The 16,090-nt window shown below is 34.7% G+C and overlaps 3 protein-coding genes across 3 annotated transcripts; 1 reads left to right on the top strand and 2 right to left on the bottom strand.

Annotated features, from left to right (window-relative positions):
* Positions 1-4,708: 4,708 nt before the first annotated feature.
* Positions 4,709-8,799, top strand: LOC109704079 (E3 ubiquitin-protein ligase MIEL1-like). Its single transcript, XM_020224810.1, has 12 exons — positions 4,709-4,838; positions 5,138-5,225; positions 5,349-5,387; positions 5,512-5,544; positions 5,618-5,695; positions 5,806-5,849; positions 6,163-6,203; positions 6,634-6,716; positions 6,786-6,877; positions 6,989-7,058; positions 7,709-7,750; positions 8,426-8,799. The coding sequence occupies exons 1-12, from the start codon at positions 4,771-4,773 to the stop codon at positions 8,549-8,551; spliced, it is 804 nt and encodes a 267-aa protein (XP_020080399.1). The 5' UTR covers positions 4,709-4,770; the 3' UTR covers positions 8,552-8,799.
* A 3,403-nt stretch (positions 8,800-12,202) lies between these two features.
* Positions 12,203-12,700, bottom strand: LOC109704084. Its single transcript, XM_020224814.1, has 2 exons — positions 12,322-12,700; positions 12,203-12,225 (listed from the first exon to the last, which is right to left on the bottom strand). The coding sequence occupies exons 1-2, from the start codon at positions 12,698-12,700 to the stop codon at positions 12,203-12,205; spliced, it is 402 nt and encodes a 133-aa protein (XP_020080403.1).
* Positions 12,701-14,512: 1,812 nt separating this feature from the next.
* Positions 14,513-15,012, bottom strand: LOC109704083. The gene is made up of 2 exons (XM_020224813.1): positions 14,649-15,012; positions 14,513-14,535 (listed from the first exon to the last, which is right to left on the bottom strand). The coding sequence occupies exons 1-2, from the start codon at positions 15,010-15,012 to the stop codon at positions 14,513-14,515; spliced, it is 387 nt and encodes a 128-aa protein (XP_020080402.1).
* Between the last annotated feature and the right edge of the window lie 1,078 nt (positions 15,013-16,090).

The raw sequence follows: 16,090 nt of genomic DNA, 5'->3' as shown, positions 1-16,090 counted from the left end.
GATACTTGTTGGTGGAAAACTCGAGCAATTCTCGTTGTGAGAAATTTGGAGAGTTGGAACATCAAATCAGTAATTTCTCTTGCCTGGGTTATAGAGAGCAGAGACGGAGGAACGGGTGAGTAAAGAAAGTGATTTCTTTGACCTCTTAGGAAGATGTTATTTTCATCTTCTTTTCCACCCTTGTCTCTCATGTTGTTCTCACCTCTCTTTGAAGGAACTTAGACTTCTTCTAGTACCTTAGACTTTGGTGGCTGTATGAAAGGTAGCTGTGGTTTTCCGAATTTTTCTTCTCTCTCTCTCTCTCTCTCTCTCTCTCTCTCTCTGTACGTGTGGGTGCGTGTCCGATATTTTAGCTCGTGTGCTTTCTATCGATATTTTATTTTCTTTGGGAACCTGCTCATATGATTTTTAAAGGACATGTTTATACTAAAATTCAAAACTGGTGGTGTGCGTACTGCGTCTCAAATTTAGCCACCTTTAGACCTCATGGTCTGCTCTAGGCTATCTGGTGTCTGGAGTATTAAAGGTACTAATCAGGGAAATAAAAAAAAAATATTTGAAAGTTCTAAGCTGTTTTTTTTTTTTTACGTTTTATTTTATTTTGTTGAGTATGTTTCAACTAAGTCTGTATAACAAGCCAATCATATTTTTTTATTTAAAAAAATATGTAATAAAAATATTTTTTTATTAATCAATTATGATGGGATATGTTAATCATGTCAGTAATATACTCTTGTGTATTCTAAATATTTTTTTGAGCTAACGCTGCGCCAGCCAATGCGTTGCTAGTAGGTCGCATCATTCGCCGAGACGTTGATGTCACAAAGTGGCGAGGGCGACCCTTGCCCAAAATTAAGTCCAACGACTTGCCGTGTGTATTCTTTTTCTTTAGGTTTTTGTTGGTTAGGGTTGTAAGTTACGCGCGACTGCACGTGTCCTTCCCATAAAGGACACATCTTATCTCCCCAACTATTATAATAAGAAAGAAAGAGGTCCCACTGGACATTCCTTAAAATAGAAAAATTTTAAAATGCAACGGGTATAATGGTGACGCGGCGTAACAAATCAATCAAATGTATTCTATTAGGAATATATGTTTCATCATGGTTGTAAAAAAATATTTTTATTGTACTTTTGTTTGAAAAAAAAAAATGTGATTGGCTTGTTATTGATGACGTGGTGTAAGTGTGACAGTGTAGAATTCCTCCTCAAACTAGTGTGTAATTTACGAAAAATTTTAGAATGTAATGGGTATATTGGTGACGTGACGTAACAAACCAATCAAATATATTCTTTTAGGGGTATATGTTCCATCATAATTGTAAAAAAAAAATTTGCAGGGGTTGTCACAACTTCTTTGTAATTTTAGCACACTGCTGGTGGTGGTGTGAATATTTTAATTTTTATCTCAAATATTTTTGTTTGCTTGTCATAATATTATTATTATTATTATTATTATTATTATTTATTTGAATTTTTGTGAATGCTATAACGGAGAGCGTAAGACTTATACCCTTAATTTGTGTGTACCAGTAAAATTTTTCTTTAAAAAAAATAATAAGAAGAAAAGTGGGTTAATAGTACACACCACAAAAAAATACAACTTAAGGTAAGGGTCGGGCGTTTGGATGACGAATTTGTAGAAATTCAAGCGTAAGTCAAGGTGTAGGTGTGGGTTGAGTTTCCCTGAAGTGTGATTATTTTTCTGTTGTTTGTTTTGACGTAACTCGTACCACTGAAAGTTAAATTCAATCACTTCTGCTGTTTGTTTTGATGTAACTTGGTGCTGGTAAAATTAGTTTTTTAAGTTCCGTTGTTTGTTTTGATGTAAGTAAGTGGATCCCATTATCTCCTAAATATAGTAATAAATTTATCACTATAAAATTTAACCTATTATATAATTAAATTTTTTATTATTATTTAAAGATAATCTTAATTTATTATAAATAAAGTAATTCTAACCCATTATAAAGAAAGTAGAGTTTAGATTTTACTGTTTAATAAATTGTTTAGAGAAGGTTGAGTGTGGTGGAAGTCGAGTTCGGTACTGTAGAGCCGGAAGTCGAGAGTAGGTGAAGTGGAGCTCTAACGTAACTTGAGTTACATTATATTTTTCACTTACACCAAAACAAATAACGAAAGTGATGGAACTTGAGTTCCATCACTCCACTTACACTAAAACAAACGGGCCCGTAGGGTGCACGGATAGCAGCTCTAATAATAAGATGATCAACGCTTGCTGCTCGCTCATTTACTCTTTCATCTCGCGGTTATGTCACTTCGATGAAAGAGGCATTGGTCACATTATCAACAATAATAAATCTAATAATAATAATAATAATAATAATAATAATAATAATATAATGAGTTGAGCTAGAATATTATCGATAGCAAAATCGGCTCCGTTGTCACCCATTTGTTTTCGATAATGGAGCCTCCGAATCGACGATCGGCACCGTTAAACATGATCTATACCACTTGAAGTGTTTAGAAATCAATTTTTCTACATTTTCAATATTATTCTCTTATCCATCGAGTAGACAAAAATTAACGGTTGAAAATAAATATTCTTTAAAAAATGATGGTAGGAGTCTTGTAATCAAGATCAAGAGTATAGATCTTACTTTAAATAGTTTTAAAAAAATTTTAACAAAAATTCAATTGATTTGGATATCTTTACGCCATTAAACGAGAAAACGCCTCATATCGACCATTAAAATAATAAATTTTGAAACCCTTTAATCATTAGGCAAATGATTTCGAAAAGATTTGAAATTTGATTTCTAAACATTTCAAGTAGTATAGATCATGTTTAACGGTGCCGATCGTCGATTCGGAGGCTCTATCATTGAAAACAAATGGGTGGCAACGGAGCCCGTTTGCTATTGGTAGTATTCTAGCTCAACTCATAATATAATATTAAATTATTATTATTAATTTTTATGAGATTTACAATTTTAGTTGGGCATAGAGTTGATTTGTTGCTAACTCCACGTCCGTGCGTAGCTATTTGGTCGATATGCAGAAGATACCGTTTTCGCTCTCCTCCTCTTTCCCTCTTTTTTATGAGTAGAACTGCAAGATAAAGAGTCCAAAAATTTCTCCCTAGTTTTAGCCCTCCTGCTAGAATAGTTGATACGAGCATCGTCTTTTATAGTGTGATTTCACACTCATCTGAGGTTTAGTGTGCATTTTGCTCTCACAATCAGAAGGGAAGAAGAATGTATGTATTTATGTATTAATGTTTGTATATATGCATGCATGTACATGTTTGTCAATTTATGTACTACTTGAGTTGGATGACTACTCTGAAAACTACTAACAATTTCTAAAAAGTCTTTCAACTACTTTTAATACCAGCAGGAAAGCAGAAACTGTAAATTAAATTTTATCTATCCGCGTTAGCGTCAGTATCTTACTTTAAATTTTTCAGTCATTGTGTCAATCCTGGACTTCTCATTTATAATTTTTTTTTTGAAAATCAGCTAAAAAATTAATCAATCGTATATAGTATAGTTAGTTAAAAATTTGATAGTTGGTATTCGAGATTCCAAATTCGTATGAACTGCAACTACCAACTTCCCAAAAAGAAAGCAAAAAGAGATGGAAGGTCCGAGAACAACACCTAGTATTAAATCTCTTGAATCAGTGAAGAAACCTCGCCACCTTTTCCTTTCAGATCTACTGCTTATTTTTCCCATGCTATTTAATGCAACTGCAGCAATAGAATAATAATAACATCTTCCTCAGATTTAAAAAAAAAGGAAAAGACAAAAAGAAAGAACTTACAAAACATTGAGCAGTTCCAATGTCTCATGGCTCTTCAACTCCTGCAATAAATAAGCATTAATTTACACCACTTTTATCTCTTCAAACCCCCCTTTAATTTCTCCTCACGTTATTCTACAATCTATGACTCGTTTGACCCACCAACTAATAATCATAAATAACAATAATAAATAAATAAACCCAACCCTATCCCCCCATTTTTATTATTTATTTATTTATGAATAATAATATATTATTGCACCCAACCAGTGTGAGGAGCTTTCTTATTCGCCGGGGATACGGTTCCCCACTCCCTCGCTTTTACGTCTCATATGCGTTTGAATCTTTTCTTTCTCGGATAACGACCCAATCCCCAACTCTCCGCCATTTTGCATGTATAACCCTCACAAAACATAAATTGTATTTTAAAACTTACACTTCTATTCTCTTCAATATAGTTAGCATATTTGCGCGCAAGTTTTATCAATATTTCATCTTAATTATTTTGATATTAGAAGCCCAAAAAGGTGTCTAAATGATAAAAGATTTACTCCTAGTTTTTTGGATGTTCATATTTTAATGTTTTAGATGGGTTATTCTATTTGTATAGTTCAAAAAAGAGAGTATAGATTTTACATCTTTCATCCTAAAATTTATAAAAATTTAAATAAATTTTAGTTAAAAATATTGATATGAGTCCAACGCCAAGATAATCCTGATTAAGTCACTGACATAATAAAAATATCTCGTTGGATCCCTACTGTTATTAAAAAATTATGTTTTAATACTAATTTTATTTTAAAAAATTAAATTTTAAAAATAAGAACTATAACTTTTATATAAGATAAAAATAATACGTGACAACGAATTAAACTTCTTAATGAGACGTCATTGCGAAGCTCCTCGTTCCCATCTACAGAGATATATAAAGCTCATGACACTCCTTTTGTAAGGTTCAGCACCCACACCTCTCTCTCTCTCTTTGTGTGTCTTCCTATCACTATGAAGCCCCAGACAATGGAAACTTCTTCCGACGTATCTCGCTTTGGCTTCGGAAAGATGGGTTTTGGGTTTGTTTCTAATTCTCTAATCCTTCGCTCTTTAGTTTTAGCTTGGGCCGAGTTATGTTCGAAATAACGTGAGGACGGTTAAGTCGAATCATAGTCGAGCTCCGTTGGTGCTGTGCCAGTACACTTTAAGTGAATTGATTATGTATTTCTGACGGCTTCAGTTTTAGAGATTAATGGTTAGCGTCGGAGATCCCACAAGATGATGATCAAATCAAAGGATTTGAAATGCTAGGTTGTAAAATCAAAATCTTTGGAGTTTTGTGGCAGTGATTAAATCAATGCTGTCGATGGTGTTTCAGATGCAAGCACTACAGGAGGAGGTGCAGGATTCGAGCCCCCTGCTGCAACGAGATCTTCCACTGCCGCCACTGCCACAACGAATCTACTGTAATCACCCCCTCCTCCTATCTATCTCTCTCTCTCTCTCACTCACTCATTTCGTCGAACACTTGATTCGCTTATCATAATTCATTGCTTGTTTGGTCGGATTCGATGATGCTCTTGGCCTAGAAAGATCGGCACGAGCTTAATCGCCAAGCTGTTCAGAGGGTGCGTTTTCTTATTCGAATATTTGTTTGTGCGCTGTCACCTTTTTTTTCCTTTTTTTTTTTTTCGTTTTTGTTGCTGTTGTGGGGGCATTTGGAATTGAATCTGAATGTGTTTTCTTTTGCAGGTAATTTGTGTTATTTGCGACACCGAGCAGCCGGTAAGTTTTGATCTTAGTCGTGATGAGAAGTGATGATAATGTAGTTTTGATAGCGACGCAGAGTTATTTGTAGGTGGCGCAAGTGTGCGCAAATTGCGGGGTCAATATGGGGGAGTACTTTTGCGAAGTGTGCAAATTCTACGACGACGATGTGAGGATTGTTCTTTCTCTTTTCGTCTCGTATTGCTTTCTTTTCTCTGGAAAAGTATGTTTGTCTTGAATTGTCATCTTGTTTGATTATGATGTTGTGTTTCGATGTAGATTGACAAAGGACAGTATCACTGCAACGATTGCGGCATCTGCAGGTTAGGTTTCAGCTTGGTCCTCAACCATTTAGTTGCTACAATTTGGTCCCTAGCCTTTGCATTCTGTTTTAATCTCACCTTTTTCCAAAACCGTCGTTTAGTTAATTTGATATTGCAACTCATTGGAAAAATTGAAACTTTGAGAATCTGATAATATTTTGGAACCGATCTGAAACTATCCTAAATGGCTGAGGACTCGGTGATGCAGTTTACTTTTGCTCGATTCTTTTTTCTCGAAGGAATTTATTATCTCCAATTATATTAAGAAAATTACTGATGTTGAGCTAATTCCTTCTGTGATATCCTTAAACAGAGTTGGTGGCAAGGAGAGGTTCTACCACTGCGAGAAGTGTGGTAAGTATTATTTCATTCTAATGCGTGGGTTTAATTTGAATGAGTAACCAACCAAGAATATAGTCATAAGTTTGAGAAGTTTGAGAAGTTTGAATTTGGCGAAATTTTCAACAAAGTCCAAAAGAAGTACAACAGCTATAGATACATGTATGTAAAGAATACGTGAGAAATATTTTGGTACAGCTTTAATTTTATTCAATTTATTTATGACCCAAAATTGTGTATTAGTGAATTTCTTTGTAACTGTGTACTAGTGAATATTTTGGTGAATTAGTCGGCCAACTATAAGATGTAAGTGTGAATAGGAGATGTTAGATACTTACGATGTTATGATTTTGCGCTTTTATATTAGAAGTCCAGCTTTCTTTACCAAGATTGCTGCAAACTGGTTTACCTTCAAGAGAGAATTTGTTCTGTTGATTATATACAGGATCCTGCTACTCGGTTGGCTTGCGTGATAATCATCCGTGCATTGAAAACTCGATGAGACACCACTGCCCCATTTGTTATGAGGTGTGTAGCAACTTCTTTTTAGAATTTTTAAAATTTAAGGATTTCTTACTGCTAGAATCTGTGATGCAGTACCTGTTTGATTCTTTGAAAGAAACAACAGTTCTCAGATGCGGCCATACGATGCATGCTGAATGTCTTTACGAGATGATAAAGCATGAGAAGTAATTTCCTTGTTGCCTTTGAATACTCTGTACCACAAGCCTTTTATAAAGTTCTGCTTCTTAAGAAAACAAACGATGGTTTCTGTAATGATTTTTGGTTTTCACACCCAGGTTCTCTTGTCCTATATGCTCCAAGTCAGTTGTTGACATGTCAAGGATGTGGAGGACGTTGGATGAGGAGGTACAAAAGACTTTTTTAATTTGATATTGATTTTTTATCAAATGGTGTTGCATGATTTGCTTTTGTTGTAGCATTAATCTTTTGGAGATTTATGACGACTAGTTGGCCCATCGCTGCATTTGCCCTTCTTTTCACTTTCTTGAATAGTTCATTTTAGGTAACTAGGTTGTTGGAATGAACTTTGGCATCGCACTCAGAAGCAATTTAAACCCTTAATTTAGCATTCAATGATAGTTTACGCCAAACTATGTTAGTGATTTCTTATACATGTAATCATCCACTGTTTTAGCTTAATTTTACCTTTTCCTGGTAGTTTGGAAATGAACACATTGGATTTGCTCAGGGTCTTGCGAATCTTTTCCTCATCGTGGCACCTTCGAAAATAAGATATTCTTTGATTATTTTACAGATCTCTTAACATTAAAAATCAAGTTCTAAAAACTTCTACTATGGTTTGCGTTTTATTTTCTTGGTTTCTTGAATGATCTCTCTTTTTAGGCAATTAAGTCTCTTTAAAGTCTTCCACAATCTTATATACACTGCTGATGTATATGTGGATTTCTCTTCATGTTTGAAGACTACCTCTCATATTGTTACATTAGTTTATGTACATGGTTCAAACATTGAACCAAAAGATTCACTTTCTGCAGATAGAAGCAACAATAATGCCAGAGAATTATCGCTACAATAAGGTCTGTGATTTTTCTCCTCTACTTTTTAGATATGGCACTTGTTGACTTGAATTGGTAGATATAATCATCTAAATAGTGTCTATTCAGACTGGTTTTTGGAATAGCTTCTCTTCACCGAGAAGCAGCATCAAGGCATATTGCAAGCATGGAGTTGGAAGCTTATGGTGTGGCTGGAAGCTAAAATGACTTCTAGGCCCCGAAAGCAGAAGCTTCTTTAAGCTTCTCATGCAGCAGCTGGAAGCTACTAGGCAATTTTGAAATGAATAACTGTTAGTCTTTTTATGAACAACTCTATTTAAACAACACTTACTGCAAAAGCTCTAGTCAGGCAAATTAGGCCCTTATTTGAGTGTGGCGATGCCATGTAGTGTATGTATCAAATTGACAGAGTTCCTAAGTACCAGGCTAATGACCATGTTTTCAACCATCCGTTTTGATTCTTATTTTTGTACAGAAAGATTAGCTTTAGTTGAACACAACCATCTTTTTCTTCTTTTTTTTTTGCATTTCCTCTCACGCAACACTTAAAAATAGTACCCCTTCAGCCTTGGCACACAACTGAAAGCCCTAACAGGAACTGATCCATCTGCAAGCTTCTGATGAAGTCTATATAACACAAAATTTTCTTTTCCGAGTGGTATTAATTATTACATTTATTTGTTTACTACTTTGTAGGTGTGGATCCTCTGCAACGATTGCAACGACACAACTGAAGTATTCTTCCACATTATCGGTCAAAAGTGTAGCCACTGCCAATCCTACAACACTCGCGTGGTTCCTCCGCCGGTGCTCCCTCATTAGATGAAGTGTAGTCCAAAGAATTATGCATTGATGCTTGCTTTGGTGAAAGGACGAAAAGACGAAAAGGCGGAAACAAAGAAGATGAGTGTGCTGAGATAGCCGTTTGTTATGTTATACAATATTGCTCTCATTTCATATAGCAGTGCATTACTACAGTATTTGAACTCTGTATTGAAGTATTTCTTGTACTACAGCTTAATACGATGAACTTGTGAAATAATGGCTCATCAGTTGGTTCTCAGAGTTTTTGTATCGTGTCTCGTCTCAAACTACAACATTATTTGTTCTCTGCAACCTCCCCAATCCGATCCGCACAAAAAAGGACATGTGATTTTTTTTTTTTTTAACTCCGATACAGTATGTCTAGTAACAGAGAGAGATTATTTCGCAGATTATGTTTATAGATAATAAGAAAATAAGTTGACAAAGCATGCGTTGCATAAGATCACTTCAACATTACTGAAGAACCAACTTACACAGTCATTATAGAAAGATCACCATCTCTGTATAACCTCATAACACTTCCATTTATTTAGAAGCAGGATGAATATCCAAATGGTAAGATCACAACTTCTCATTGAATACTCGATTCATAGTAAACTATTTCAGAGGCTTCTCTCTTCAGCAGGTTGATGATACTCATGCCCTTGGAACAATGTAACCTGAATCAGGAATAAAGATACCACTAGTATAAATCATGCTTAATACAACAAACCAAACCAAACCAAACCAATGCTAACTAAGTGATGTTTAATGAAACAACATGGATATACAAATAAGGTAACATATATACCTCCGCAATTCGTTCCCTTTGCAATTGGCCGACCGCATTTCTGCGCGACCGACACAAACTTTTTCATGCTGATGATCCTCAGATAGTAGGGGCTGATGTCGCGGCAGATGCAGGGCACATCTAGTATCAGAAGTGTAGTGCAGCACGAGTCCGGGGGATCTGTTGGCTCGCCTTCCTTCTTTATCCACGGCCTGCAGGAGCGCAATAGCCTTCTCAGGTGCCCGTGACATATTTTCGACGACCTCACCTGCGGTTCCTCATCCACAGACAATTCGGCCGCCACGGCTCGGCAGCTGTGAAGAAACAAGACTGTAGCAGCTATTGCCAGGGCCAAGAACAAGCACTTGGCATTCACTCTTTCCATATTTGATCTCTTGTTAGTACTTGAAATTTTTGGACTTTTAATTTGTACTCTTCTCTCTAGTGATGTGTATCTATATGTATATATGTTTTGGTTCTGTGATGTATACATAGCTAAGATTTTTTTAAAATTTTTTTGGCTATTTTTAAAGGATTTGTATATCTGGGATTTGGCTTCATTAAGTAGTAGTAAGGGATTCCCACCCAAAGAGTAGATATGGTAATCTGTGTGTGTGTGTGTGTGTGTGTGTGTGTGTGTGTGTGTGTTGTTTTTTTTTTGGTGAACTGATATATCACTTGGATTGTGTGAATCTCATTTGACTAAAACAAGTTGGGGAAAATGCAGGAAACACCCAGGAATATATCAAGAAAAATGAAACTAAGCATAAAACTCTTCTTAATTTTCATATAAGTTATTATTTATCCTTTTTAATAAGTTTAGTTAAAGAGTTACTCAAATCTTTACAAGTTTAATTAGTTATTCTATGTAATTTATGAAACTATAAAATCTAAACCAAAACTTTATATTCGAAGAGTCATCAAATTAGTCAAATTAAATAAATTGAAAGGTTAGATAATAAAATCAAAATTTTGAAATACTTAGTAGTCGAATCAAAATGGTTTATAGTTCAAATAATTTTTATATATTTTAACCTATTTTATATGCAGCACGTCTTTAAAGTAACTACAATAAGTTGATTATTGAAAGACGAGAGAAAATATATATAGAAACTATTTTCCTCTTCTTACTATATAAGATACCCATGCTTTGGCTTTTGAAATGATATTTAAGAGTTTTTTTAAAATATTTTATGAATGATAAAAAATTAAAATTGGAGTAACGTGGTAACACCACTAAGATTGAAGGGGAATTTTTTATATTTAATTTTCAAAAGTGCAAAAAATCAGTAACACTAATTTTTTTTAAAATTGTTCAATAACACTATATGCACTCCTAAAAAGTAGATAAAAGTAAAATGCATGATAAAATAATTATTTTCTTTTAACAGTGTGTAAAATCTATAATATTGTAATTAAATGTTCACATAGTTTTCCAATCTACTCCTCCGAGTGGACACTGCAACACTCCTAATTTATTTATTTATTTATTTTTGAGAGAAAGATAGTAAGTTGCCGATTTTTTTTTATTAGAAATAAATTCAGCATAAAAATATGAAGCGCTTAGATTTCAAATTTAAAATATTAGAACTAATCGTCAAATTCTTAGCTAAATATGTTAGGTACACTAAGTAATACTTCTAATTTAATGAAGATATACATACACAAGTACATAAGTTCATGAATAATAATAATACTATATATACTGTAACTCCCCTACTAGTCTCACATCGGATGGTATATTGATTCCGATCAGTTTATATGAGGTATCGCACGCTAGTAATAATAGCTGGACTTAAGCATTTTGAGCCGGTTGTTTGGGTCTAACCAGTTATTATCGATGGCAGGTTGGATCGTTACATTTGGTATCAGAGTCGAATATTAGCCGGAAGTGTGAGAGCTAAATGCTATACGGGGTAAAGTGCTATACTAACGGATTTGGTGGGAGCCACCTCTTGAACCTGTAGGAGCCACCTCTAGAATCTCACATCGTCTGATAATTATGGTCCTGATCTATTTATCTGTCTGGGTTTAGACCTGACGAGGACGTCAGGGTCTAAACAGAAAGAGTTTGTAACGCCTCCCAATAATCCCACATCGGGTGGGATACTGATGTAAATGACAGAGGGAAGTGAAAAATTGGATTTTGTCGGAAAAGTTTTATATAATTTAGCCATATACTTTTATATAAAATTGAAATGTATTCAAATGGATTGATATTGACGGCTATCTAGCGATATTAGATTAAACTTTTTTTTTTAGAGAGATAGGTACGTAGCACGCTACCCACTTCATTTATTTCATTTAGAAATAAACTTAGCTGGAAATATGAATCAACTAGGATTCGAACTTGGAACCTTAGATACCAACTAGATCTTTGTCACTTGCTTTAGGGATTGTGGATGATATTAGATTAAACATTCTAGAAAAAGAAATATGTAGTTAAATATTTCTCCGTATTCTCATTAAGACCGTACAACTTGTATTGTAGTTGTATTATTAGAAAAATAAAATATTTTTTTGTTGTACTTTTTCTCTGTACGTAATGCTCCCTTTGTGTAATTCCAAACTAATTAAGGGATAGAGAGAGAGAGAGAGAGAGAGAGAGAGAGAGAGAGAGAGAGAGAGATGATTTCGCCAATCCATTGTTCTAACGAAGAAGATTATAGAAACTTTAGGAAACCACCCATACATATATATAAAGATCATCAATCCCAAAATAACATCACAACTTCATAAAAAGCAGGAAGGAAAAAACCAACAATTAAGATTACAACTGTTGATTGAATTTATACTTTAAAAGCCACAGTAAATTATTCTGAATTATAAAAGGCCTCTCTCTCTCTCTCTCTCTGTGTGCCAACCAACTTGATTGATACTCAAATCATGGGAACCGTATAACCTGAAACACAGGCAGTGATATCATTAGTAATACCAAAAAAAGAAACAACACTACTTTAATTGTGTTTAGTAGAAGTTATTGAGTAACTAATCTTACTTCCGCATTTGGTTTTGCTTCGAATAGGCTTTGCGCACTTCGCCGCGACGTACGCGAGCTTCGCCATATCGATCTTCTTCTCGAAGCGCGGGGGGATACTTTGGCAGATGCACAGCATATCTATCGTCTGAATGGTGCGGCAGCAAGGGGCTGCAGGATCGACATGCTGATCCGTGCCCTTCTTTATGCACTTCTTGCAACTGGACGCAAGGTTTTTCAGATCTCCTTTGCAAAGCATCGACTTCTCCGGATCATCATACGACGACGATAACTCCGCTGCAGCAGCAGCAGCAGCAGCAGCTCGGTGACTGTGAAGCTGCAAGACTGAAACGACTAATGCCAATGCCAAGAACAAGCACTCAATCTTCACTTTTCTCATCTTCACACTTATTTCTACTTTTTTAAAGAAAACAATGGACCTTGTTGTTAGTGATTTTTTGTGTGTGTGTGTATTTGGATGTGTGATATGAATGAGGAGGAGTTTTATGTGTATTTATAGGTGTTATTGGCGGCAAAGAGGGAAATATATATCTGGGAATTGTAACTGTATCTGAGATTTGGCCTCATTGAATGAAGTGGAGGAGAGAATATATAGTAGAGCAAAGGATATTTGCCCAAGGAGCTGTCGCCAAATGGTGGAAAAAATAGATTTGTGCAAATGAAGCGTGGATTGTGTGAATCTCATTCAATTAAAATCGCATATTTTTTTTGCCTTAAGAATTAATATTATATATATTTCTGAGCGTAAATGAAAGTAGAATTAATACGATTGAACAATAAACTATATTATCAAGAGATCATTTAAACAACTTAATTAATTATAGAATGATATATGTAAACCCCAAACATAGTAACTACGTACTCTCATATATTCTTAAAAATGGGTTGGACATAGCATTTTTCTTTATTTAGTGAACGTGTGGAGAATATAAGTTCATGAAGGAGTTTGTTTTAGATGTGGAAACAGATTATTTGGTGATAGCTTGTATTGTATGTGGTTAATTTTGTATTAGTCAACACGACATAAAGATTGGAAATAATCTGCTCTCCAAGGAGCTGATTGGAGCCATGATTAATCACTGCATTAAAATTAAAATTTAGAGCTTTGGATTTGAGACTACAAATTAGCCAATCTCTACCTTATTCACAAACAAATTTTGGACTACAATCAGGGGAAAAAATAAAAGCAACTTTTCTTTTTCAATCTGGGTGCTAGGATTGAGTATGGATCTCTCCGAAGTGATCACAAGTGGATAAACTAGTGATTTATCAACATATATGACTTGTTCTTACGAATTATATCGACCATCTAATAAAAACCTTCATATGTTAAGTGAATTGAGCTTAGTCAAGAGAATTTTGACCCACTAGTAGTAGGGTCAGATTTAACTTGTTCTTACATATTTTGAGGGGTTTGCATGCTATTTTGCATTATGTTTCTTAATATTATCTCCAAAAACTTTCTTTTTTTTTTGATTTTTTTGATTAAACAGGGATATATCGTATTTGAAAGCATAAATAGGTACATAGGCGAGATTACACGGGTCCAAAAACTTTTGTAATCACATTTTCTTTTCTTTTTTTTATTTTTGGCATAGATGCCCCTTCGAAATTCAAATGCGTGTGTTCACGTGTACACCTCGAATTTGCATCTACTAATTAGCCTATACAAGACATATATACTTTTATATAAAACTAAAATGTATGTATTCAAATGGATTGATATTGACGGCGATCTAAGATATTGGGTTAAATAGAGTTGGAAAAGAAATATATAGTTAAATACTTTTCCGTTATATTCCATGCAAGAGGACCGTACAAATTGCATCGTAATTATATTATCCTGCAATAGAATACCTTTTATCGTACGTAATGCAGATCCTCTTATAATTCCAATCTAATTAAGGAAGAGGGAGAAAGAGATAGAGAGAGATGATTTTGCCATCCATTAATTGCTCTAATTAAGAAGAATATAGAAAGTTTAGGAAACCACCCACACATACATATATAAAGATCACTTATAATCCCAAAGTAACAGCACAACTTCATGATAAAACAACTTCATGAAAAGCATTTAGGAAAAACTAACAATTAAGATTACAACTGTTGATTGAATTAGTACTTTCTAAGCCATAGTAAATTATTTCTGAACTAAGGCCTATCTCTCTCTCAGCCAATTCTTGATTGATGCTCAAATCATCGGAACCGTATAACCTGAAACACAGGCAATATTGATATCATTAGTAAAACCACAAAAAAATAAAAACAACAAACTATGCTAAGTAATGGTGTTTAGTAGAAGAAAATGAGTAGCTAGCTAGGCTTACTTCCGCATTTAGTTCCGCTTGGAATCGGCTTTTCGCACTTCTCCGCGATGTACACGACTTTCTCCATATCGATCTTCTTCTCGAAGCGCGGGGGGATACTTTGGCAAATACACAGCAAATCTATCTTCTTAACGGTGCGACAGCACGCGGGCTTGGGATCGACCTGGTCTGTGCCCTTCTTTATGCACTTCTTGCAACTGGACAACAGTTTCTTCAAATCTCCGTTGCAAACCACCTCCTTCGCCAGTTCCTCGTCGTCCGATAACTCCGCTGCAGCAGCAGCAGCTTGGTGACTGTGCAGCAGCAAGAATGTAACAACAATTGCCAAGGCCAAGAACAGGCACTGAATCCTCATTTTTCCCATATCCACTTGTTAATTAGTGCTTGAAATTTTTTTCTTTTTGGAAACTTGGTATGAGTGATTTCTTTGTTTTCTCCCTTTTTGTTTGTTTGGTTTGTGTGATGTGAATGAGGAGTTCTATATATGGGTATTTATAGGTGTTATTAGTGGCATAGAGGAAAATATCTGCATGGGAAGTATAACTGTATCTGAGATTCGGCCTCATTGAATGAGGTGGAGGAGAGTAGTAGAGGATGGAGACAAAAGCCAAGGATTTTTGCCCATGGAGCTGTTGCCAAATGGTGTAAAAAATAGATATGTGAAAATGAAGCTTGGATTGTGTGAATCTCATTCAATTAAAACCGCATCTTTTTTAATTTCTAACTTAAGAATTAATATTATATATATTTTTTAGAGAGTAAATGAAAGTAGAATTAATACGACTGATAAACCATATTATCAAGAGATGATTTATATAACTTACATAATGGTGTGCATGTAACGCTCAAAAATAGTAACTACTCTCATATATTCTTAAAAATGGGCTGGACATAGCATTATTCTTTATTTAGCGAGCTTGTCAAGAATATAAGTTCATGAAGGAGTTTGTTTTAGATGTTGAAACAGATTATTTGGCGATAGCTTCTGTTGTATGTGGTTAATTTTGTATTAGTCAATATGAAATAAAAGTCGAGAAATTCTGAACAATGATTAATTAGGAATGTCAATCGATATGGATATTCGAAATATTATTCGAATCCGAAACCGAAATATTATTTACCAATCCCGAACGCGAACCTGATCCGAACCCGAACCCAAACCCGAATAAATTATATATATACATAATTTATTTTTATTTATTTATATAATATATAAAATATTTAATAATTTTTATTTCTTAAATCTTCATTCAACGGTATAGATTTTTAAAATCCGCCGGATTCGAGTATGGATACAGGTTTTAATTTGGTTTTTGGGTTCGGATTCGAATTTTTAAAAATCCGACCCAAAACCGACCCGTTGACATTGTTTAAGAAGCCGCCAAAGCCTGGTCCCAAACTTGGAGCCCAACCAGGCCCAGGCCCACGATCCATCTATCTAA

The sequence above is a fragment of the Ananas comosus genome, unplaced genomic scaffold, assembly GCF_001540865.1.
Source record: "Ananas comosus cultivar F153 unplaced genomic scaffold, ASM154086v1, whole genome shotgun sequence".
NCBI classification, from domain to species: domain Eukaryota; kingdom Viridiplantae; phylum Streptophyta; class Magnoliopsida; order Poales; family Bromeliaceae; genus Ananas; species Ananas comosus.
The sequence above is the reverse complement of the archived record's forward strand: the minus strand, read 5'-3'. Positions and strand labels throughout refer to the sequence as shown.

Excerpts from the sequence above, each read along its gene's own strand:
- LOC109704084 (XM_020224814.1), bottom strand. The coding sequence starts at position 12,700 with ATGAGAAAAGTGAAGATTGAGTGCTTGTTCTTGGCATTGGCATTAGTC. Across the intron at positions 12,226-12,321 it reads AAGCAAAACCAAATGCGGAA|GTTATACGGTTCCCATGATT; the intron begins GTAAGATTAGTT and ends CCTGTGTTTCAG.
- LOC109704083 (XM_020224813.1), bottom strand. The coding sequence starts at position 15,012 with ATGGGAAAAATGAGGATTCAGTGCCTGTTCTTGGCCTTGGCAATTGTT. Across the intron at positions 14,536-14,648 it reads AAGCGGAACTAAATGCGGAA|GTTATACGGTTCCGATGATT; the intron begins GTAAGCCTAGCT and ends CCTGTGTTTCAG.
- LOC109704079 (XM_020224810.1), top strand. The coding sequence starts at position 4,771 with ATGAAGCCCCAGACAATGGAAACTTCTTCCGACGTATCTCGCTTTGGC. Across the intron at positions 6,878-6,988 it reads GAGATGATAAAGCATGAGAA|GTTCTCTTGTCCTATATGCT; the intron begins GTAATTTCCTTG and ends TTTCACACCCAG. Across the intron at positions 7,059-7,708 it reads GGAGGACGTTGGATGAGGAG|ATAGAAGCAACAATAATGCC; the intron begins GTACAAAAGACT and ends CACTTTCTGCAG.